Source organism: Fringilla coelebs (genome assembly GCF_963513975.1).
Source record: "Fringilla coelebs genome assembly, chromosome: 28".
NCBI lineage: Eukaryota > Metazoa > Chordata > Aves > Passeriformes > Fringillidae > Fringilla > Fringilla coelebs.
Window position 1 is genome coordinate 5,468,593 of NC_140054.1, and position 24,657 is coordinate 5,493,249.

General features: G+C 61.6%; 1 protein-coding gene across 3 annotated transcripts in view; it reads left to right on the top strand.

The window, feature by feature from the left end:
- Positions 1–6,465: 6,465 nt before the first annotated feature.
- The window catches only part of MACF1 (microtubule actin crosslinking factor 1), a 131,661-nt gene continuing 113,469 nt past the window's right edge, over positions 6,466–24,657 (top strand). For all 3 annotated transcript variants that reach the window (XM_084222735.1, XM_084222739.1, XM_084222741.1), the window contains exon 1: positions 6,466–6,586. In XM_084222735.1, the coding sequence (XP_084078861.1) occupies positions 6,493–6,586 (94 nt within the window). In that variant the 5' untranslated portion in view covers positions 6,466–6,492. The remainder of the gene's footprint in view (positions 6,587–24,657) is intronic.

The following is a 24,657-nucleotide window of genomic DNA, read 5'->3' on the forward strand; positions in this document are numbered from 1 at the left end:
CGCTCCCCGCCGCCCGGTGGGCAGGGCCGGGCCGGGCCGGGGGAGGCGCCGCGGCGGCGGGAGCGCACGGCGGGGCCGGGAGCGGCCGGACCGGGAGCGCACGGCGGGGCCGGGCCGGCACCGGAGCGCCGCGTCCTGTCCGCGCCGAGTCGGTACCGGAGCGCCGCCGGGGGGTGAGCGGGGCCGGAGCTGCGGGCAGGGGGCTGCGCACCGGGGAGGGACCGGGGAAGGGCGGCGGATGGAGCGGGGATGGGCCGGGGATGGAGCGGGGAAGCGCAGGGTCAGAGCGGGAGATGAGCGGGGGATGAAGCGGGAAGGGCAGGACACGGGGATGCAGCGGGGATGGAGCGCGGATGGGCGGCGGGTGGGGATGAGGAAGGACCGGGAAGAGGGGGGAGCAGCCGCCGGGGCTGGGCTGGAGCTATGGGCACCGGAGGGTGCTGGGAGAAGGGGTAGGACCAGGTGGGAGCAGGACCCGGGGGGGCCACACCGGCCCCGTGTGCCCCCGCAGAGCCGTGCCCGCACCCCGCTGCCTCCTGCACCTGCTGCCCCCCCGCCCGTGCCGCAAACCCGGCTCCAGCCCCCGCAGCCCCCGGCCCTGCCGCTGCCTGGGCACCGAACCCCGCCCGGCCCCGCAGCCCCCCCAGCCCCACACCCGCGGGTCCCCCAAAGCGGGGCGCGGGCTGAGCCCCTCGGGGCTGCCGGGGGAGCCGCGGTTTTGGGCCGCGATTCATTTTTTCGCAGCTTTTCAATGGGGGGTGAATGACTCATGGAATCCTTTCTCCGTTTCTTTCAATGTTTTTTTGGGTCTCTTTGTTCCTGTTTTGCTGATTAAATGATGGGAATAAGGAAAGGCTCGGCGTGATGGAGGCGGCTCCTGCGCCGCGGCACATCGGTTGTAGGAGTCTCAGGCATTTTTCCTGGCCGTGCTAGAGGACACAATGAGATTTATTTTAAATATGTCTCATGCAAGGTGCTTATTTGCCCAGCGTGTGTACGCGGCACAGCTCACTCCCGGCGTGCTCCAGAAAGCCCGACCATCTTCCTCTGCCATGATTAATAAGATTTTTAAATCCATCCCCGTTCTCAGAGGGGAAAAACCTGCAGGTACAAAGGGCAGAGCCGAGCTGATTCTCCTTCTTGCACTGAGCACAAAGAAATCGAGCCCAAAAGGTTGGACTTGGCTTTGAGGGAGCGAGCTCAGTGTGAGCTTTGCTGGTAGAGGGGCAGCCGTGCCAGCATCCCCATCCCTGGGATCCCCAGCAGGGGGGAAACTGAGGCAGCATTCAGAACCTCCAGCAGGGCTGATTCACCCGGCAGAGACACCCATGGTGGACGATCCCTTCTCCACCACCCGCAGCACCTGTGGCGGGGAGGGCCCCGCGGCCGGTGGCCCGGTGTCACGCGCTGTTTGCTCCTTCTCCAGGCTGCTGCTGCCCGCGGGGACGTCCTGCCCGCCCTCCTGCCCTTGCCCTGGGCCATGTCGTCCTCCGACGAGGAGACCCTCAGCGAGCGCTCCTGCCGGAGCGAGCGGTCGTGCCGGAGCGAGCGCTCCTACCGCAGCGAGCGCTCGGGCAGCCTCTCCCCCTGCCCCCCCGGGGACACCTTGCCCTGGAATTTACCCCTCCATGAGCAGAGGAAGAGGAAGAGTCAGGATTCGGTGCTGGACCCGGCCGAGAGGGCTGTCGTCAGGGTCGCAGGTAAGGCAGCGCCTTGTTGGTTCCCCCCGGGGGTTCCCGGGGCTCCCCGGCGGTGACTGAGATGCTCTTGGGGTCACCTCTGTGCCCCGCTGCTCCTCAGGGAGCCTGGGGATGGAGGGGGAGAGGAGGGGAGGGATGGAGGTGGCTCTGGTGGCTGAGGAGCAGGGTGGTGGTTTGTCTCTGCCATGGCTTTGTCCTCTCCAGGCTGGCCCCGGGTGGTTCATCCCCTCAGCGCTGGGGTTAAGGGATGACTGGGCACCTCCAACTGCGGGTTGGGTGACATTAAAATGCTTAATTAAGGACTGAATGGCTCCTTGGTGGAACAATGCCCTCGGCTGAACTCCGGGGAGGAATTTGCCCGGGGAGGTTTGGGATTCCCGCCCGGCTGACGGAGCTGGGGCCGCTCCTTTGTGGTGCCCATCAGCAGCTCCGTCGCTGTGGTCACTGGGACACGCGATGTCCCCGTGTGGAGGGGACAGTGCCTCGTGTGTCCCTTTGCCTGCTGCGCTGCTGACCCGGTCACGGCTCCGGGGAAGGAGCGGAGCTGGGAAGCAGAAACAAAGGCAGGGCTGGACCCACCTTGGCCGATGGCTCCTGGTTCAAGCGCCGCTCTGGGGGTGGTGGGGACCCTGCTCCAGGAGGGCTGGGGAGGGAGGGTGGGGAAATCTGCTCAGGGTGGCGGCTCCAGGCACCAGAGCTGGGGTTTGATTCTTCACTGGGGCCAAACGGCCGTCGAGGGCTTTGATCTGTGTCTGCCGGGCTCTGTCCACATCTCCCGGCGCTCCGGGCGCCTTTGATCTGCTCCTGCCGGAGCAAACGGGGATTTGGGAATCAGGGCCGTGCTGAGGGACCCCTGCTGAGCCCTGGCCAGGCTGTTCCTGCTTGTTGCTCCAAGAGAAACCCGGGGCTGGGTTTTAATCTGTCTGGTGGCAGTGGGCACAAGGGTGGCAAACCCATGAGGTGCCCGCTCTGCCCAGCCAACCCCCAGTCAGGGACCAAACCAGCCCCAGTGCTGGGCTCCCCATCCTGTGGGGACACAGACTGGGAGCACTGGGGAGCGGGGACACACCTGGCACAGGGACAGGTGCCACCAGGTCAGGGGTGGCTGTGGGGTGCTGCTCCCTCTCTCTCTCCCTGCCTGCCCCATGGCACGGGGTGCGTGGGGATCCGGCCGTGCCACCGTGCCAGCCTGGGAATCTCGGGGCTGGAAGAACCAGTTGATTCAAATGATGGCTCTTGAGAATGCACTGTCTGGGGCTGGGACAGGCAAATGTGCAGGGTGCGGCTGGCCCTGCCCCAAATCCCAAATCCCAAATCCCTGGGGCTGGGAGATGGAGAGGTACCGGGATCCTGCCGTGTTCACTGCTTCTCATGGACCTGCTCTGCCCCAAAATCCCCATCCTCCCACACCCCAGGGATGGATTCTGCCAAGGCCCAGCCATTCCCCAGCTCCATTTCTGCCCGGGATGCCGAGTGTTTGTCATCACCCAGCTGGATCCAGCCCGTGATGAAAGGCAGGGGGATGTCACAAAATTCGGTCTCATGCAGATTGCCCATTAAAAATAACTCGGGAGGTGCAGCGAGACAGTGCTGAGCTGGGAAAAAAAAAGAAGAGTTCGGAGACAGTTTTGTGTCACCAAGTTTGAAAATGAGCTGAAATATTGATTCAGATCCTTGCATTATTCAGTGGGAATGTCTGCGGGGCGCTGGCTGCCCCAGGGCCTCTTCCCACTGGAATCAGGCTTGGCACCAGGGATGGTGGCCTGAGGAATGTGCCCTGGGGCACCTGCCACCTCTCAGTGAGCTGAGGGGAGGGCAGTGGGGGCTTGGCTTTTTGGGATCCCCAGGAAGGGGCACCAGGGCCTGGGGATGGAGCCTGGGCATCATTTGGGGCTGGGGAGCCCCATCCTTGTGCCACCATGGACCTTGTAGAGATGACACAGCAGGAGTGGCACCTTTGTGGGCTTGGGGGACACAGGGATCTTGGGTTTGGGGGGACACAGAGATCTGGGGGGGGCTCTTCCTCCTCACAGTCCATGGGGTTCAGCAGTTTCTGCATCCCTTCTGGCCATCAGAGCCAAGGAAAGGAGGGCAGAGCCCAGGGAGGGCCAGTGGGGGGCTGGGACACGCTGGTCCAGGTCTCCAGGCAGCTCTGGAGCCGTTCCCTGCTTTTCTGGCATCTCCTGGGAAGGCAGCGGTGGGAGGGGAGGGGGGAGCAGGACGTGGAGGGTCAGAGTGTGACCCTTGGCCCTGCCTTGCTCTGTCTCCCTCCAGGCGCTTGGCAGAGGGTGAGGGAGGGCGGGGGTGGCTGCTTTTGGGGGAAAAAAGGGCTCTTTTATCCTAAATCTGGTGCTGCCAGGGCCGAGCTGGGGTGCTGCTGGGCCAGGAGGGGCCGGGGGACTCCGGCATGCCAGGGGTGAGCGGGCAGGGGTGATGGACGAGGCGTCGCTGGGGCTTTCCAAGGGCTCTTTGAAAAGGTTCCTGGGAGTCCTTTGTCACCCGGGCGCGTCACCCGCGCCGCTGGCAGAGCCGGCGCTGGCTGAGGGAGGGAGCTGCGCTTCATCCCCGGGGACACGGGAACAAACCCCCTTGTTCTCGCTGCCTTGGGAGCTCGGGGCAGGTTTCGAGCAGCGCTCCCGCTGCCCGAGGAGGAATCGCTGAGTGCCAGCTGGCCGGCACAGATTTCCCTTTCCCTGGGAACGCGTTTTTGGGTCAGAGGGATGTGGCGAGCGCAGGCACCTCTGCAGGGCTCCGTGCCGTGCCGGGGGCGGCTCCGCGGGCAGAGCCGGGGGAGCTGCGCCCCTGGGGCCGTTCCCGGGGGATTCTCCGGCCGTTCCCGGGGGGATGCTCCGCTGAGGATGCGTGCCTGGCACCGCCGGGCACAAAGGCCCTGCCACGAGGTCGCCGCGATCGAAACCCTCCTCCCCACGGAGGCTCTGCCGGGGATGCAGCCGGGCACCGGCGCTCTGTGCCGCGTTAATTACTTTTCCTAATTAAGGCGCTAAGCTGAAAGGGAGATGCCTCCAAAACTGGGATGAGGGGGGTGATTTGTGTAACCCCACCCCAGGCCTGGGGCTGCGGGAGGAGGAGGAGGAGGAGGAAGATGGAGGTGCTGCCCCCGGCCCCTCTTCATTTCCTGGAGGGATGCGGGGTGCGGCCCCCCCACCCTGAGGGGCCTCGGGGGTCCCTGGGTGACGGTGGGGACACACAGGGTGTCTGTCTGAGCGGGATGGGGCTTTTCTCGTTGCCATGGTTACCCAGCCGGGCCCTCCAGTTGCCATGGGAACGGCGCATCGGGGTGAAAAAGCAACATCTTGAGATGGCCAAAAAAGGGCCGGGATTTGCCCCAGTCGGGGGGGGCTGGGTCATGGCGAGGGGGTGTCCTGTGGGCTCAGCGGGGTGTGGGTGGGCACTGGGGGGACTGGGGTGTCCCCTGGCCTGGGGACAGCCACCCTCGTGCCCTGTAAGAGCTTTTTCCACAGGAGGTTTTGCTCCATCAGCTCGGTTGGGATTTGGGGGGGGCTGAGTGGGGTTTCTGTGGGTATGGGGGTGCCAGGCAGGTTTGGCCCTGAACCCCCATTTCCCAAACCCGCTGGGGTTTGGTTCTGCCCCTCTGCTCCCCTTGGTGGGGCCTTTCCCTCCCCTCCAAAGTCCCCCAGCTGATTCTCAGGGCCCCCATTTTCCTGCCCATCCCTCACCAAGTGATGCTGAGGGGTCCCCACTCCCCCCAGGCAGTGCCAGGTGTCACCCCTGGTGTCAGACCCGCTGTCACCCCCAGTATAATCCCCGATGTCACCCCCGTGTCACTCCCTGGTGTTGTTCTTGGTATCACATCCAGTATCACTCCCAGTGTCACCCCCCCGGTGTCACACACAGTGTCACCACGCCTCTGGTGTCGTTCCTGGCATCACAGCCATTGTCTCCACTGGTGTCACCCCCAGTGTAATCCCTGGTGTCACCCCGATGTCACCCCCGATGTCACCCCTGTGTCACCCCTGTGTCACCCCCAGTATAATCCCCGATGTCACCCCGATGTCACCCCTGTGTCACCCCCAGTATAATCCCTGATGTCACCCTGATGTCACCCCTATGTCACCCCCAGTATAATCCCTGATGTCACCCCGATGTCACCCCTCTGTCACCCCCAGTATAATCCCGGGTATCACCCCCGTGTCACCCCCGGTGTCACCCCCGTGTCACCCCTCGTTGTCCCCACCCGGTGCTGTCCCGAGCGGCCGCCAGGCGTCGCGGCGGGCCCGGGACGGGCGCCAGGGGGCGGTGCCTATTCAGGGGTGTGGCCTCAACGGGGCGGAGCAAATACGGCCAGGTGGGCGGGGACTGTTCAGACGGGCGTGGTCACGGGCGTGGCCACGATAATTTCGGACTCTGGGGCGTGTCCAGGGGCGTGTCCCCACGCGTGGCAGTGTCCCCACGCGTGGCCGTGTCCCCGTCCATGGGCGGTTACCGGGCCGGTGTGGGGAGTGTCCCGGGGGCCATAAGCGGGTCCAGGGGCGTGTCCCGGTCGGTGGGCGGGTCCCGGGGCGGGTCCCGGGGCGGGTCCCGGGGCGGATCCCGGGGCGGATCCCGGGGCGGATCCCGGGGCGGGTCTCGGGGCGGCTCCCCGGGGCGGGTCCCGGTGGCGAGGGGCGGGTCCCGGGGCGGGTCCCGGTGGCGAGGGGCGGCTCCCCGGGGCGGGCCGGTGCCGGGCGCGGCGCGGCGGAAGCGGCCCCGGCACAGACGGGCCCTGGCCGCGCCGCCGGCAGCTGCGCCCAGCGCGGGCACAAAGGCCGCCATGGCCGGGTACGTGCCGGGGCTGCTCCCGGCCAACCGCAGCCAGGAGAAGGAGTTCGTGCAGGCCTACGAGGACGTGCTGGAGCGATACAAAGGTACCGAGCCCGCCGGGCCCCGCCGCCGGGCCTGGAGCGCGCCGGGGCCGCCCCGCGGGGCTCAACCGGCGCCGTCCCGGAGCCTTCCCGGTGTTTTCCCGGTGTTTTCCCGGTGTTTTCCCGGTGTTTTCTCGGTTTTCCGGGCTAGATGCTCTGGGGCAGCATCCTCGGGTAGCGCGGTGTCCCCGCGTGGGGTGCCCCGGTGCGGGTGTCCCCAGCGTGGGGACAGCGTCTGAGCGTCCCAGGTGTCGCCTGCGTGGGGTGTCCCGCGCTCCCGCGTGGGCTGTGTGCGGGAGCTCCATCCCTGCGTGGGGCTCCGGGTGCCGCGGCTCCTGCGTGGGCCGCCCGCGGGCTCAGCATCCCTGCGTGGGGTGCCCGCGGGATGAGCGGCGCTGCTGTCGCCAGCGCGGGGTGTCCGGGGGCGCTCGGCAGCCCCGCGTGAGCGCCCCACCTCCCCTGGGTGCCTTGCGCGGAGTTTTGGGGTCCCCCTGTCCCTTTCAGCATCCCTGCGGGGCACCCCGAGCAGCGCGGCATCCCTCATCGCTGCGCGCTCACCCGCGGTGCCACCCGGGACGCGGGGACCCCTCGGTGTCCCCACCGCCCCCGCCGCGGCCGGGGTCCCTCTCGGAGGGGGATGAGGGGCCCAGGTGCTGCCGGTGTCGGTACCGGCAGTGAGTGTGCAGTTTTGATGTCAGCGGCTCGTCCCCGGCAGCTGTGTGTGCGTTCCCATTCTTCAGCTTGTTATTATTATTTTTTTTTTTTTTCCTCCTCCTCCTCTCCGCTGCAGCGCTCGGCTTGTCCTGGAGCCCAGATTCCAGCCCCACAGGGCTCCCAGTGCTCCGTTTTATGAGTTTAGCAGCCAAGTCTCTTTAAAATGCGGATGGCCGGGCTGAGAGGGGCCAGGCGCTCGCAGTGCCTGTTTCCTTTTCCTCTTTTTTCCTGCGGAAAAGGGGAATAATGGATTCCCTGGCTCCCTGACTCGGGGGGTGCCACTCAAACATCCCAGAGGTGGGAGAGGCACGCAGCCTCTGCAGGCAGCAGGGAATAAAAACCTCCTCAGGTGCCTTGGAGAGGCTCTGGAAACGTGAGGACTCGGGCTCGTCCGAGTACTTGACAAACTTTTTTATTAATCAAAAGATGCTTTGATGTCGTTGGGTTCAGCGTGGAGACGCTGGCGTGGAAGGAGCTGCTGTTTGCATCAGGTTTGCTTTGTTCCAGAAAAAAAATGGAAATTCCAGGGCCTGTCATGCCCTTGGTGCAGCTGGAGCACCCTTGGCACCTGGGCACCCCTTGCCCACTCCCTACTCTGGCTGTTGGTGACTTCCATGAGCAGCTGGGTTCTTTTGGGAAGGAGTTTTCAAGGGAATTCCTGATTTTTTGCACTGGGATATGGTAGAAAGCTGGATAACTTGGAAATACCCTGCTGGGTGTTGTCAGAGCTTGTTTGTGGTGTAGGGGAAATGAGTGTTTGTACTCCATAAAAGCTTTTCTCTGCTTTTGACCCTTTCCCACCTCCCACCCCTCCTGGGGCATCCCACCAGCGCTGCAAGGGCTGAATGGGAGCCCCAGTTTGGGTTGTTTGGGTTTGAGTTGGTGGATATGTTGTCTCTTCCCTGTTATTCCCCACTGCAGCTCCTGCAAACCGTTTGGTTTTTCCTGTCCAGAACAAGTTTTCCACTGGCTCATCCCCTCCCCCTCTTAATCCTGCAAAAACAGAGTTTTCACTGAAATGTGACTGCTGAGCGGGGAGACCTGTGGCGTGCTTGTGGTGGCCATCCCAGACCTGCCACCTCCAGGACCTGGCACTGGCAGCAAGGAGGGCAAGGAGGACACTTGGCGCTGCCAGAGCCAGGATTGCAAATGCATTTCTCTCAGCCAGCACCGCTGAATACCCTAAAAAATCCCAATTTGAGCAGCGAGGCCTCTGCTGTCGAGCGAGCCGGGACAGGTCTGGAGGGAAGGAGAGCAGCAGCACGGGAAGGGTCCCAGAGCAGGCTGTGAGTCCTGAATTTCCCTGGTGAGCAGGAGCGAAGCAGCTGGCAGATCCCCGTGATTCCTTTCTTTCTAAGAACACCCACCCTCGGCAGCGGGGTGCGGGAGCTGTGCCGCAGCGCTGCGGCGCCGGGGCTCGCGGGATGCTCCCGATCCCGGGCCTGCCTGGGGGAGGACATTTCCATCAGCACTGCGGGGGACACCCACCTGCTGTGCCCTGCTCCTGAGGGGGTGGCTGCAACCAGAGGATGGGGCTAAAAGTGGGCATTTTGGGGGTGGTGACTCCGGTGACGTCTCAGCGCTTCGTTGCTCTCGGGTTGTCCCGTCTGGAGAGAACCTGCAGCTGGGAGATCCCCAGTGCCACCACCTTCACCTGTGTGGCCCAGCTGGGTGCCAGCAGGCCAGTTCCCTGCAGGGATTCCAGCCCCTCTTGCCTCATCCCTGGATCACGGCGCCGTGGCGCATGCCGGGACCTGCTGCCGCGGATCCCGGTGGGAATGACGGTGTCGGCGCGGGGGGTGACGCCGATGGTTGAGGTTTTTGGATGCCTCTCTGCCATCCTGAGCGAGGCCCAGCAGCTGAGGCCACTCTCCATTCCCGTGGCAGCCTCCTGTCGTGTTTTGGGGGTGCTGACCCTCGCTTGGAAGATCAGGAGCCAGCACGTGGAAATCACAGCCCCGTGCTGAGCAGCTCCCGGCAGCTCAAGGGTGCCGGCGGCTCTGCCAAGCTCAGGACACAGGTCATGCTTCCCCTGCTGTAAACATTAACTAATCAATCCTGGTGAAATCCTTTCTTTCTCATAATTAACTGGGGTTTTTTGGGGACTGGGGGTAGAAAACCTGGAGCTGTGGCACCTCAAAAGCTTTTGCCCGCTCCCGGCGCTGTCTCTGCCTGCTCCGTGGTGCCCGGCACGTGGCCTGGCTTGTTTGGACTGGGACAGCACAGGGTGGTTTGTCACCTTGGTTGAGTACACTGCCTCCAGTTAGGGAGGGAACAACCCCTCAAGGACTGGAGGAGGCCCTGGGGTGGGCAGGAGAGGTGGAGGACCCTTGTATAGATCGACCAGGATTCATTCCAGTTGGGACTGGAGCCTTCCTGTGGTGGGTGGCATTCTTGGCCATGCCCATCTCTGAGGAACCTTGTTTCTTCCCACTTGTGGCTGGTGTTGTGCCACAACAAACGCACCTGGAGGTGTCTGGGGACTCAGAAGTGCCTTGTTCCTTGAGCCAAGCAGCTCTCCCAGCGTGCTGCTGCCTCCTGATGCAGGGGATTGCTGGGAGATGCATCCCACGGGAATAAACCTCTCTCCTGGCTGGTGCTGGGTGAGCTGCACGAGGCCTCTGTGGCCTCTGAGATCACTGCTGGGGCTGGTGGCGTGGTGGTGACTCCTCACTGGGGGAGAGGAAGCCCTTCTTCCTCTTCATCCCTCAGGAGCAGGGGTGGCCAAGTTCCACTTTTGGAGTGGAGAGTCCCTGGCTGGAGAAGTGTTGGGGGAAGCTGGGCTGGAGGCCAGGGGGTTTTCCATCATTGGGTGAATAACCCTGATTTTGGGGGCGTTTGTATGGGAGTCATTGGCTTCTCTGGCACGGGGGAAGGGGACCAGAGGCAAAAGGGGGGCCAGGGAGGTGGGGCAGCCCTGGGTGTCCGAGCTGGAGCCCCAGCACTGGGTACAAGGAGCTGTTTTGCTCAGCTTGTTTTGGCCAGCAGGAAAATGGGGCTGGTGGTGCTGCAGGTGACAGGATCCACCCCACCTGGCCCGGGTGGCTCTCTGCACGGAGCCATCCCCACGCCAAGGCCCAGCAGTGCCCCCCGGGCTGGCACTGTCTGGCAGAGAGGCAGTGTGTGCCTCCCCCACCCCGCCAGCATCCCCAGCACCGGCGGAAGCCGCGGCCGGCGTTGTCCTGGTGCCCTGCTGATGACCCAGAACCGTGGCTGAGCTGCTCTCAGAGCTCCTGCAGCTCTTGGCTGCTTCTCCTCCTCCCCACGTGCGTGAGAAGATCCCCTGGGAGGGCGGGGGGTGGCAGCGAGGTGGCCTCGGTACCTCGGCGGCACCGGGATGCGAGCGGGGCTGTGCCGGAAGGCTTTGATCTCCTCTCGGCAGCCTCTGGAAGGGGCTGGGGCCGTTCTCTGCCTGCTCTGCTCGGCTCTGCATTCCCGTGGAGCCTTTTCCTTCCCGGCTCATGCTCCGGGGCGAGACCAGAGTCTTTGACCTCCGTCTGCTGGGTCTGAGCCAACCTCCTTTCCAGGCTGGTCTCGCCTGTGTCAGCTAAGTTTAGACTGCTCTGGACATACTGTGGCTGATGCCAGTGGCAAGGAACCTCCCAGAGGGAAGTAAAACAAGAGGTTTTATTTAAATTTAAAGTGTCTTAACACCGTTGTTTGAATACCCGGGTGATAAGTGCCTTTTTTATGGGTCTGAAATGGATAAATGCAGGCCGTGGGAGCAGCAGGGTGCTGTAGGTTCCAGTTCCTCCTGTCTTCCTGCAGGGAGAGGCTGTACTGGAGCTCGGGGTGGGCGTGAAGGAGCTGGTCCATGCTGGGATCTCTGGATCCAGCTCCATCCTCCTGCACAGAGGGGCTCTGAGCCCTGCCTGGACCATGTGGCCGGTTCCTGCACGGGGCAGTGTTTCTCTGCCGGCTGCAGCAGGAGGGCCGGGACAGCCGTGGGGTGGCAGGAGGATGCTCAGAGCAGCTGGGAAGCAGCGCGGGGAAGCCCTGGAAGGGACCCCACTCACTCCTTGAGCTGCAATAATCCAGCCCTTCCCGATCCTCTGCCGTGCTGTGGCCGGATCTTAGCAACGCCAGGCGGGTGTTGCAGGCAGGTGAGGCAATCGCCGCCCTGGGGAGAGGCGGTGCAGCGGTGCCGGCACACCTGGGATGGGGCCGGCAGCGGGGACACGCCGCTGATCGCTGGGGCTGGTCACCCGTGCTGTGCCCCCCGGCAGTGGGTGAGCCCTCGCAGGTCCATGGGCAGGAGCAGCAAACCGCAGCCCTGATTGCTCACACCTTTCCCATCCCATCCCGTCCCGGCCCGTGGGGTGGGAACCAGCAGAGCCGGTGCTGGGAGGTGGAGGCAGGGAGCTGATCTGCCCAGCACACCCCTCATCCCTGCTGGATGCTGTCCTTGAGAGCTGCCTTTCCTTCCAGACGCTCTTTCCCCCGGGAAACTCCAGATTTAATCTCTCAGCACTGCCCTGGCTGGGGGGTCTGGGGGTGTTCAAACAGCTTCCAGCTTGGAGAGGGAAACTGCCAAGGAAATTCCCTGCGCGGGGGATGCTGGCGTTAACGAGCTGGGAAGTTTCACTTCCAAGCTTTTGTCGTGGGGTTTTGTGTGTCTGGATGGATCTCACCCGGCTGGGGGGCCGGGGAGGGGGATCCTCCGGCCTCAGCTTCCCGCAGGGATGTTTGGTGGGGCAGGAGGCCGAGGGATCAGATTCGGTGTGTGTTTGGCCGTGGAGAGGGTGGAATGAGTGCTGGGATGTGATCGGTGTGTCCTGCCCCTGGGTGAGATAAGCCCAGGGATTCCTGGAAGAGGGGGGGAGGTGGGAGGGGGGCTGTTGGGCGAGATGGTTTGGGAGATTCTGGGTGAGAAGGAGGATGCTGATCCTGGCAGGACGGGCTGCAGCCCCCCGTGGCCCCTCGGAGCAGAGCCTGGCTCTGGCTGCCAGCAGAGGTGGGACAGGTCTGGCTGCAGAGCCCGTGCTGGTCCCTGCAGCCGTGCCCGGAGTGTCCCTTTGTCACCCACTGTTTATCAGCGCTCTGAGCCAGCGAGCTCCAGGAGCTGGGAGGCCACAATTGTGTTTATTTTGTTGTTTTCCTGTGCGTGACAAGGCTGCATTTCCATTTTTCATTTCCTGTTGAGCCCTGTTTCCCTCCGCTGAGTCCCAGCGTGCCCGGCCTGCCCTCTCTGCTCAGATGAGCGTTTTTTTTTTAATGATGCTGGGGAAGCTTTTCAGCCTCCCACAGGTGATGAGTGCTGTGTTTTGCACATCTGCAGCACCTGCGTGGGCTGTGTTCTCTCCCAGCTTCTGTTTTGCCCACCTTGAGCTCTGCTGGGAGCCTCTTCCCCTTCCTCAAGCTCTGCTGGGACCCCTGCCCAGGCTGGGGGTGTAATCCTGGCGTGGGATTGAAAGCAGCTCCTTCTCCAAATCTCTTGCTCTGCCCTTGCTCCCCCCAGCCATCCACCTCACTCCTGCACAGCCATGAAACTGTGCCTTGATCCCGGTGGGATTTTTGTGTCCTGTCAGGCTGGGACTCATCTTGGTTTTATTAATCTTTAGTTGGGTCTGTTGTGACCCTACAGAAATGCTTTTGGCAGCAGCTTTTTTTTCCCTGCAGGAAACTGTATACACGGGCTCCCTTGGCTGGGAGATTCCAGCTGACCTTGGGCAGTTTTGCTCCTGGTAAATCCTGTGGGAGCGACTCCTTTCCATGCAGTGTGGGGTCGGGAGGTCTTCCCAGCCTGGTGGTCCCGCTAATGAGTGTTAATTAGTGCCCCCCCGTGCCCCACCCCTGTGCTTCAGGCGTGTTCAGTTGCCACAGTGATGCTGGGGACAGCTGGTGTGGCCCTGGCTGTCCCTGTGACCCCACTGGGGGCTCACCAGGGCGAGCCTTAAGGCTGTCCCTAAATAAATCCACCCCAGACGTGTCCGGGATCCATTCCCTGGCTCTGGCAACACCCTTGGCACGCCTTGAACAGCCCCATCCCCACTCCTGGGGCTGCTGGGGTGTCCAGCATCCCCCCAGCTCCGGGGTGGCAGCTCTGGGGACAGCCAGGGGTGGCACAGGAGGTGTCAGGGCAGGCGCCTCCGGCCGGGGATGCTCCATCCTGGCCGGCTGCTCGGGATGCCGCTCGTTCCTGCTGGGAGGGCAGTTGCTGTGCTGGGAGATCTGGGATTCCTGGGTGTTTCGGGAGCTGGGGGCTCCCCTGCCTCTCCCCCCCGGTCTGAGAGCGCTGCCGGAGCCAGCTGGAGCGATCCTCCCTCCTGCAGGAATTCCTGGCGTTCCCTGAGCTGGGATGCTTGGGGATGGGATCTGCTGGTGTCAGACCCGCTTCCCATTAACCCCCTCGTGTCCTTCTCTCAGGGCTTTGGGGGGGCTCAGTGGGTTCTGGGGTGAGTTCCCCCCACCTCCCTCCTGCTGCTGGCGTTTTGGAGCAGCTTGCCTTGTCCAGGGGCTGTCCTGGTCCCTCCCTTTGCCAGGAAGGAGAGGATGGAGATGGATAAGGTTGGATCTCACTGTCCCCCCATGATGGGCTCAGCTCTCAGCTTGGGAGTGTTGGAGAGGAAGGACCTGATGTCCCCTCATGTCCCCTCCATGGTGCTGTTCCAACCCTTCCTTCTCACAGCCCCTTTGTCAGCAAGGATCAGGATTATTTTTTTTTTTTTCTCTTCCTTTAGAGGAAAATTCCATTGTGCTATTTTTAGTGGTGACAACTTGGCTTCTCCCAACAACTTTTATTCTGCTGCTGACGGGCGAGGGGGGATGGCTGGGAATGGCCCTGTGGTGCCAGGGATGCAGAGGGCACCAGGAACCTCCAGCTCCTAAATCCAGGAGCCCCTTCTGGATTTCACATGGCTTCTCCCTGGATGAGGTCCTGGATCAGCTCCTTGCTGGGAGCTGAGATGTCACCTCCATCCCCAGGGGTGCAGAGGGTGCTGGGCTAACCAGAGTGTGGAGGAGGCACCTCAGCACTGCTCCCCTTTCCAACTGGGAGCTCCCAGAGGGATTTTTGGCTCCCTGGTTCCCAGCTGTCAGGGGTACCAGCAGCAGCTGGCCTGCTGGGTTTGCTCTGCTCACCGTGCAAAGTGATACCCCCGGCGTGTGTCCGTCCCTGGAGAAGTGGCTGTGTGTCCTGGAGCTGTGGAGGAGGTGGACACAGGGTTGTTTCCACGAGTGTTTTGTTTTTGTTAATATTTTTATGGACAATTTACTGTGGGATGCATCTCAACACATGGTGAGAGAGCCAGGCATTCGTGTGCCCTGGGTGAGGGGAATCTCCTCACTGCCCTGAGTTTCAGGGAGCTTCCCCCTGGTTTTTGGGGGGACATTTGCTCCTGCAGCACATCCTTGCTCTGTTTCTCTCCCCTTCCTCTCAAAATGCTGTGTGGGAGCCCAGGCAGGATGATCCTGCACCGTGTGGTGGGTCTTGCTCAATCTGCTGGGATCTTTCCAGAGAGGGAATGGGGAGAGCAGGATCCACCTCCATGACAGCACGTTTCAACACTGCTGCTGATGATTATATTATCATAATTATCATTGTCATTATTGTCTTTATTATTTGATTTAACAGAAGTCCTGGTCCGTGCCTGGTGGACACCAGTCCTGCTGAAGGGCAGCAATGAGCAGGTCAGGCACTTGGATCCATCCCCCTTGGATCGCTCTGGGCTGGTTCCTGCTGCCAAAAAATTCCTTTAAAACCAGTAAATCTCCTTTTCAGCTTTGTAAGCCCCTTGCAGCCGGGGCGAGGTGAACATGTGGCGGGGGGCAGAGACAGGAGGGATCTGCTCCCCATCTGCTCCTGCTTCTCACCTGGCCCATCTTCCCAACATTTTATGGCTCTTTTCTGGTGGCTTCTCCCAGACTGGTGTCAGTCACCAGGGTGGCTTTTCCCACAAGGATTGGAGCCCATCTTCCCTGCCTGCCTTGAATCCCATTGGTGTTTTTTTCCCTCGACCACGCTCCTTGCTGGAAATATCCCCAGGACATCCAATCTCTGAAAGCTCTGCTGGGAAGGGGATGCCGGGGGGCCCTGGTGGTGCAGGGCAGTTGCTGGGCTCATTTGCAAAAAGGGGGGTGGCCTCAGCCCCGGGAGGCTTTCATCAAATAAGGAAACACTGCCAGTGGTCAAAGGGCGACCGAGAGGAGTCCGGCAGGAATGCTGAGCCGGGGACAGCGGCTGGAGCTGCGGGGTGCCCCGATGCCACCCAGCTGAGCAGCGGGCTGTGTTGGGCTGCAAGATGAACTTGGAGAAGTACAAGAAGTTCCTGGATGGACTGGGCACCCTGAGAGGTATTTGTGACCCAGGGCAGGCAGAGGCTGAGCAGATGGGTGCCACCATCTGTCATCGATCCCTGATCGAGGCGGACCCGGCAGGGCCAGGAGGAGCTGCTGGGGAGGGAGGGAGGGAGGGAGGGGAGCTGCTCCCAGGGCTCCTTCACTTCCCTCTTTTGTCTCTCCTTGCCTTTGGAGCTGGGCACAAAGGAGCTCTGGGGCAGCAGCCCTGCGAGCAGCTCAGGGAGCCTGAGGAAGCTGCTTGGCAAAGAACTGGGGAAGGAATTGAGCTCAAATTGCTGCTCCAGGGGAGAGCAGGCTGCTGTTCCCACGGGCTGGGGGCTGACCCTGCTCTGCTGAGCGTGTTTGCACCGTGTGGCTGCAGGTAGATGGTGGCACCCGGGTGCAGATTGCTGTTTTCCCACTTTTCTGCTTTCTAAAGCTCTTTTCCCAGTGCTCTGCCCTCTCCTGGCTCTCAGGCTGTCCCTGGAGAGCCAGCTGGGACACCCGATCGTGCTGGGCTGGCCCCTGGCAGGTGGCTGGAGGCACGCAGCCGTTGTCCCACGGTCACCAGCAGCGAGCCCGGGCTGCAGGGGAGCAGCTCGCCTTACCTGGAGCTCTGAGAATGCTTTTTCTCCCCTTTCTTTCTCTATTTTTTATCCTCCCTGCTGTCAGAGGAGCTTTTTTCCCTCTGGAATTCCCAGCCAGCCTCACCCTGCTGCAGGAGTTCTGCTAGGAGGAGAGGAGAGGAGAGCAGCAGGCACCTGGAATGCCATCGCCTGTCATCCAACAATGCTGTCATTGACTTGCCCCTTTTTACAGCGAGGCCTCGGCTGGGCTTTACCAGCTGATCCCATTGTATAACAAAGGTGAATCAATTCCATGTTTAATTTAGCAGGGAGCCAAGGGAGTTGTCACCAGCGGGCCGGCAGCGTCCCCACCCTCCTGTGCCGCCGCCGCCGCTGCGAAGGGTTAATCCCACAGCTCTGTGCTGACAGCTGCCCTGAGTTATCGAGTCTGGGAGGAATATAATTCACTTTCTTACGCTGCCCTGGTGTCCATCATACATTTTTCCTGAGCCTCGCTGCAGCTGGCACTGGGGATCAATGTAAGAGGAGCCCTGAGTGGCCGTGTGCCGGCTGGGTGTGCCGGGGGTGGTGGCCGCTGCTGTCCCCTCCATCTCCAGCCCTCTGGCAGCCAGAGCAGGGATGGGTGCTGGCTTTGGGTGTGGGGTTTGGGTGCCACTGAGCCCCACTCTGTGTTTTGGGGCTGCTGCTGAAGCTCTCCCACGGAGATTTCCAGCCCCGTCTCCAGCTGCAGCTCGTTGAATTCCCGTCGTGCCCGCGAGAGCGAGGTGCAGGGAGCCAAGATGACATTATTCATCGTGTTTACAAGGTGACTGCTTGCAGGAGCTGAGCTGGCAGCCTTCCCCTCTCCAGGTGCTGCCCAGAGCCCTGCTGGGAGCCTTGGCTCCTGCACTGGCTCCCACATCCCAGAGCTCGTGGCACTTTCCGTTTCCCCGAGCCCGGAACAAGGACATGGAAACGTGGGTGGCACGTCCCCGAGAAGCTCAGTCTGTGGGTTTTGGTCTGTTTTGCTGCCTCTAGACCCAGTGATGACGACTTTGTCTGTCACCAGCTGTGTTTACCGCAGCCCTTTGTGGTTTTAGTTCAGTGGGGTGGAGGCTGGAAGTGTCCAACCTGGTCTGGTGGAAGGTGTTCCTGCCCGTGGGGCTGAAATGGCCTTTAAGGTCCCTTCCAACCAAACCAGTCTGGGATCCTCTGCTTGGAGGAGGCCAAACACTGCTTGAACCAGCACAGTTTGAACCCTTTCACGCTGCTGGGGGGCTTCCCAATGCATCCAAGCACAAAAGGGGTACCCACAGGGAATGTTTGGCTCTGTGGCGCTCACTGGCGTGGGGATGCTGTGCCGTGCATCCTGCTGTCACTGTTTGGCATTGCCACGGATCTAAGTGTGCTCCCAGCACTGAGAACAGCCAGCCCAGCCTGCCCTTGAGCTACAGGGCCGGCCAGAGCTGGAGGAAAACAAGGTTTTATTGCTGGAGAGGTTTCTTTTCCCTTCTCCCCCCTCATCTCTATTCATCTCCCCGGGGAGGTGGAGGCAGCAGCGGATATTGGAGCTGCGAGTGTTTCATATGTAAATGCTCGTGCCTGTAAGTCCAGGCCCCTGACCCCCGGCTCCGTGCCAGCATCCATCCCTGTCAGCCCTCCAAGGGGCTTGGAGAGCATCCCAGTGCCCCCAGCCCGCCCAGCTGGGCCGGGGCTGGGGGGCCCTGCCAGATCCCTGTCTCCATGCCGGGGACAAAGGATGCTGCTCCGGGGGGGACCCTGCCCCGGTGGCCGTGGGGTCACCCAGACTTTCCACACAGTTTCCATCTTGAGTTTCCTGGGGCAGCATCAGTCACGGCCCCGAGATGACCAGATCCTTTGGGCTGGGCTGAGGAAACCCATTAGATTACAAATTTATTGCTGGGTTAATTTTACCGGCGAGCACGAGGCCGGCTGCTTTCGCTTTCTGAGGAGTTTTGTTGTTTACTTGGTAGCCGGCTCAAACCTGGCATCTCCTTGGCCCTGTCCGTGCATTGCCAGCTAATCTGGCTCCATCTGACCTTGGAGCTGCCACGTGCTTTCCCCAGGGGAACCAGGCTCAGATTTTCCCCCGTGACCAAGGAGTAGGTCCATGCTTGTTCCTGTCACCTCACGGCGGCACATGTGCCCGCAGTGAAGAATTTTGCAGCTCTGCTGAGTTTCTGCTGTTAAAAAGGAGGGATTTGGGTCTCAGGTGCTGCCTGAGGGATGTGTGGGGTCAGAGCAGGAGGCAGGAGCAGCATCCTGCCCTGCTGTGTGCCACGGTGCTGGAGTGGTGCCACAGCTCGTCCCCTTGTCACTGTTTGCTTTCGTCCCGTCGTGTGGTGGCTTCCCCGAGGAGCACACCCAAGGTGGCCGGGTGTGATAAGAGATCCAGGGCCAACATCTTCCCTGGGTGGAGGCCCTGGTGAGTTTTGGCTCTGCCAGCCCTGTGTATGAGGAGGATGGGGCTGGTGTCTCCTGGGAAGGGGTGAGGGACGCTTTTCCAGCACAGCAGCCCTGCCAGGCAGGGACACTCACAGGCTGTGCCCTAACTGAGGATCTCTGCTGATTTACAGCTTTCCCACCACAGCTGTGTGGTGCCAGGGATGGTTTTAGCCCCAGAGAGGTCCGGCTCAGCCCTGCTGAGGGAATCTGCTGGGCTTGGGCCAGGCTGGAGGGGTCCGGCGGATCTGGGGCTTGAACGGAGCGGCCAGAGCGGTGTTAGCAACTGGATTATTTCATTTGCTTTTTAACAGGGATTAAGTTTCTCTGCAGGAGAGCAGGTCTCTAGGGAACAGAAGTTTTGGGCTCCTGCCTCCCCCTTTTTTTTTAATCCTACATTTCTCTGTGCTGCTGCACGCCAAGGCCAACTGGCCGGGAGCTGGCAGGAGCAGCTGGGATGAAGCTTCACTCCAGGGCACAGCACAGCCATGACCTGGGGTGTGATCGAGCTTGGAAGGACCAGGAGCAGGTCCTGGGTGCTGTGGGGAGACAGTTGTGGGTGCTGTGCTCCTCAGACGCCCCTCTCCAAGGCGGGGTGCTGGGGCTGGCTGGCAGAACAAGCCGCCGCTCCTTCTCCCGCCTCCCGCCCGGCGCTAATCAGGTTTCACACTGCTTAGTTTGGGACATCTAATGAGATCAGGGCTCAAGGTTGCTGCCTGCCCTCCATCTGCAGAGGAAGAGGAGGGAATCGCCTGCTTCCTTCTCTTTGACCTCCATTTCTCAGAGGAGGCCTTGCACATCTCCGGCTCCACCACCGCCGTCCTTGGCAGCCTGGCGATGCTGGCGAAACCCTGAGCTGCCTTTTGGGGCTCACCTGGGGAGCTGCAGGCAGAAAAAACGGGGGGACCCACAACTCCACCTCGGGCAGTGACCTCTGAGCTTTATTTGTGGGCAGCAGGACAAGGCCTGGCCATACCCTGCCCTGCCCTGACCCCCCTGGCCCCGACACCCCCATTGTGTGGGGCCTGTGCAAACACAGCAGCCCCCAAACAAAGCCCAGCCAGTTCCCACTAGCCCAACATTTGCCTATTCCCCCGCTGCCAGGCAGCCTCTGCTTGGCGTTGGAATAACGAGCCTCTCTGTGGAGACACCGGCTCTTTTGTTAGCTGGCAGAAAAGGAGTTTTGATGCCGGCCATCCCTCCGCCCCCCGGCTTTCCTGCCTCCTAAGCCGCTGCTGTGGGAAGTGCAAAGCGTGGACTTGAGCTGCCGGGGATGATCCCAGTGCTTCCACTCTGATCCAGCTCCCCCGAGCAGCCCTGGACCCTGAGCAGCCACAGCACAGCGGGGTCTGCCTCCTCCCAGAGGGGCTGGGGTCTGAGACCTGATTTGGGGGATTTTTCCAGCGTTCAGGGCATTCCTGCTGCTCGGCTCCTGTGCAGGCAGCGGGTGCAGGATTTGGGATTTGGGTTGCTTTCTTGTGCCTGTCCCCTCTGCTGGGGTTTCTATCAAATCTCCTGGTGGGGGGGTTTTTTGGGTGATTTGTTGTTTCGTGGCTCTCTCCCCCCGCTGCCGAGGTGTGCTGGGAATTCCGGAGCGGGTGTTTACCCAGCGCGGAGAGGAGACGGCGGCTCTGTGGAGGTGTCCCCGTGGCCGGAGGGGCAGGGAGGGACCCGGAGATGGCATCGCCTTCCTCCTCCTCCCCCGGCCTGGGAAAGAAGCCACCTCTCGTGTCAGCACAGGCCCCTGGGAAGGCGTGCAGACGTGTGTGTCCTCTTGCACGTGGGTGTGCGAGCAAGCCTTCCTCTGCCCAGGGCTGGTGCTGCTCCCTCCCGAGGAGCCTTTGCTGTTCCTTTCGCTGTGCATCCCCAGCCTCACCTCTTCCCTCTCACCCAGCGCTTCCAAGTGCATCCAGGATGGCTCCGAGCTCTCTGTGCAGCTTTGATCTGTCAAAGCCTGTCCCTGTTCCCTCCTGCCCTCCCCGTGCAGGACGATGCCACCAAGTCGGTGCCAGCTCCTCGGGGTTCGGTGCTTTCCGTGAATTCCGTGGCATCACTCAACGAGCGGGAGCTGCCAGCGTCCTCGGAGGGGTGACAAGCCACGGGAGGCTTCCGAGAAGTGGGAAGCGATGAAATAATGCCTGAGCTGCTGCGTCAGCAGGATCCCAGCAGCCTTGGGGAGGGAGGTTTGTCATGCTGGGAAGGCAGCGGTGAGATCACCCCCCCCTCCAGCCTGACGCTGGCTCCCGGGCTGCAGGGAGAGTTCCAAAGGCCGGGCAGCGCTGGGGAGAGTTGGGAATGAGATGTGTCCAGGCTGGGTCTGCGTGCTGGGCATGGGGAGCTGGGGCACTCTGGGGGATGCATGGAGGGGTGGGCGCCCTGCTGGGGCTGGAAGTGCTTCTGGCTCTGGAAAGGTGCTCAATCTGCGGCACCAAAAAGTGAGCCCCACCAAGGAAAGGAGGGTGATGCCTTGGGAATGCCAACTGCTCTTCCTGCGGGAAATGTGGGAGCCTCTTCCTGATCCTGCTGTGTAGGGAACGGTCTCCTGCTGAGTTATTTTGGAGGTTCTTGAGGCCCTGGGTTCTCCTGTTGGCTCTGTCCATCTCACTGGAGTTGGTCCCTTTGGATGGCCCCCGTTGGGATGTCACATTCCTGTAGACCCCATAACTGCTGGTGTGCTGCGGGATTTGCCCTCCAGCCTGGCAGCAGGAGTTCATGCTGCTGGGGAATGATTAAGTCATGAGCAGGTGGCCCTCCAGCTCAGCTGTTTGCCTTTGCAGGATGAAAGCCACAGGAATGATGTTTGCTTCCAGCCTTGCCTCGAACCTTCTTATCCCTGCTCTCCATGTTTGTATCCCACAGCAAGGGGGTCCTGGGGTGCTTTCCCACGTCCCCCCCATGCAGCACTGCCAGCCCTGCTGTGGGAAGGGAAGTCTTGTCTTTTTTAGAAGATATTATTCTAATTTTGGTGCCCAGACGTCTGCTGGAAAAGGGAACATCTCCATTCTTATCACTGGAGCTTCCTGTCGCTCTGATTTTACCACTGATGGTGCCTGGGGGGGTTCCAAGGTTTCCTCCCAGCCCCTTCTCTCTCCCCTTGTTTTGCTGACCTTTGGAAGCTCCTCTGTGAGACACTTGCAGGCAAATATTGATTTGTGCTGCCCTCACGGTGCAGACTGGGGGGAGTGGTGCAGAACAGCCCCCAGCCCCGCGTGGGATGGAGCTGCTCTGCTTAATCCAGATGAACCCACCTCGAGCAGTGGAGTGATACTCAGAGCCAAAATCCCTATTTGCACAAACCCCTGTGTTCGGGACGTGGGTTTTCCAGAGCCACAAGAGCTTTGCTGTCTTTATGTCTTTCCACAATCCCGATTTTTGCCTCGCTGCAGTTGGGCGGCGATGCCCAGGGACCGGCACGGGACCCCGCGGGCTTTTCCCTGTCCCTCCCAGCAGGAATGTGGCCGCCGGGGGATGATGAAAGCCAGAAGGAAATGTCGAACGTGGGGAATGTGCCCGCTGTGCCAGGAGCCGGTTGGCGAGGGCTCCCCGGCTGTGCCCGCACACGCTGGGGCCGGTGATTCACGGCAGCGGGAGGGGATGGGGAGCTGGAGCCGAGGAGCTGGGCAGCGTCGGGAGCTGTGACCTGCCTCGTTCCACCTTGTTTTTTAACAGCCCGGATCAGAAGAAACGTCATCTTTGTTCTGGCTTTCCTTTCCCAAGGCTGCTGGCGCCGCGGGCAGGGTGGAGCGGGGCTCCGCACCCGGCGGGGCGCTGCCCGTGCTTGCCGGCGGAACGGGGCGCCGTGGCACGTGCGGCAGCGCTCGGCAGCCAGGGATGCGCCTTGCTGAGCTGGCTGTCTGTCTGTCTGTCCGCAGCTGCCTTTGCTGTGGTTTGCCAGGAGGGTGTGATGCTGCGGAGGGGGGGATGATCTCAGCTGAGCTCTGGAGGAGGGGATGTGCTCCATCCCCTGGCTGAGGGTCGGGAGCTGTGTTTGTTCCAGCCCTGTGCCCCCATCCAGCCCCTCTGGAAGCCCAGACAGACTCCTCGACCCACCTGCCCCTGGGTGATGCTGACTGTGATTTACCAGGGCGCCCCGATCCAAAACCTGGACTCTCCTTCCCCTCCTGGTCGATTTTAATCCACTGCCATAACTGACTGAGATTTGCCCCTAAAGCTCCCAGAAAGGAGGAAAAAAACAACAGAAAGGGGAAAAGCTTTGCTGAGGAAGCACGGCAGGAAACCTGGCTCCTGTCCTGCAGTCAGGAGTTTGTGTGTGCTCAGCACTGCTGCTGGACAGACCCTTTACCTGCTGCGGGGGTCGGGGTGCCTGGTGGGCAGGGTGGGGTGACCCTGGTGACCCTTGGGGGCAGAGAAGCCCTGCAGGGCCCTCCCAGCTGCTCCCACGTCCAGTTTTTCCTGCTGCAGGCAATGGGGGGGCTTTGCCGGGCTAGGCTGGGGGGCACTGGCAGCACCCTCACCCACCTGGGCACGGCGGGGTGCAGGCAGAACCCCGGAGCCATGCCTCACCCCGGCTCGGTGCTGCCGGGTGCCAGCTCTGGCTCTGTCACAGCCGTGCCCCCTCCAGCGTTTCCACAGTGCCACCTGGCTGGGACACCGAGCCCTGGCCGGAGCTCACGGAGCTTTTGCTGCCTCCTGCGAAGCCACAGCGGCCAGGGGATGAAGGAGCAGCCCAGTGGCTTCACCTCCGTGCCCCGAGCGGTGGCAGGACACGGGGCTGTGCCCGGCTCCCGTGTGACGCTGCCCGGCAGCTTCCCCGGTCATATAAGGAGATGCCGGAGCCGGGAGCTGAGCCGGGAGCTGATCTCTGTCGCCTGAGCATTACTCACAGGGGAGGCACATGGAGGGGGGAGGAACGGCCCAGGACACCCGAAGCTCGGCATGACTCAGCTCCAGACAGGAGGGAGGCTGGAGCATCAGGGTCGGGGATCTGAGTCCCCCCTGCTGCCCCGTGGGGGACCCTAAACCCGGGTCGGGGGCAGTGCTGGGGTCCCACCGTTGTGGGTGGTGCAAAGCGCTGCCCAGGGCGCCCTGTGAAGCAAGGGGGTGCCCTGCAAGGTGCAGAGGGCCTCTCCCCTCCCCACATTCCTGTGCAGGCAGGAGATGTGTCCTCTCCCCACCCCTTTCCTTTCTGGGCAAAGCTGCCTTGCAAGGAACTAAAAATGAGCTGTTTGTGTTTTGGGTGCTCAGGGTGGTTTCCATGGCAGGGAGGGGGGGTGTGGGAGCTGGTGGCTGCATCCGGGGCTGGGTGGTCCCCAGAGTCTGGCAGAGTCATCCCAAAACCCCGGGTCAGGCACCTCCTTCCTGCCCTATCAGCTCCCTGCAGTGGGGAAAGGGAAGTGGGGTGATGGTGTTAAACTGAGCTGGAGGAATTTGGGATCACAGGAATCCCCCAGGATGTCCTGATGCAGCAGAGGGATGTATCGATGTAAATATACATTTATATAAATATATTCAAAAGTTGGGCTTGGTGATCCTTGTGGGTCTTTTCCAAGTCAGGGCATTCTGTGATTCCATCAAATTATATGCAGAAAAAGAAATAAAAACATGTATTTACATACAATTATATATATTTTAAGAATTTATTTCACCCAAAGCCTCCAGCTGGAGCAGCTGGCAGCACTCAGTGCATTTTATCATCCCCTCTGTGCAGGAAACACCCGGGAAGCCCAAGAGCAGCTGAGCCCCCATGGTTACAGCTGGGGTGAGGGGATGTGGGAAACCAGCTCCTCTTCCTGGACCCTTTTCCTCTGCCACATCCCAGCTCCATCACGTCACCAGCTCCCATCTGCCTTGCAGGAGGCTCTTTGCCCCTCTCAGGCTGGACCACGGGCCCATTTATGGTGGCCTGGTGCCTGCCTCGTGGTGGGTCGTTCCTCCTGCAGCTTTAACAGAAAGCAGACGTCGTTGGAGGAAAACTATGCCAGGATATTTTTCATCCAGGCAGGGATGGAGCTCTGGAGAATATATTGCAACAGCGCCGAGCCCCGGGTTAATTCTGTATTTTTTATCACTCATCCCGTTGTCCCAAAAGATGTG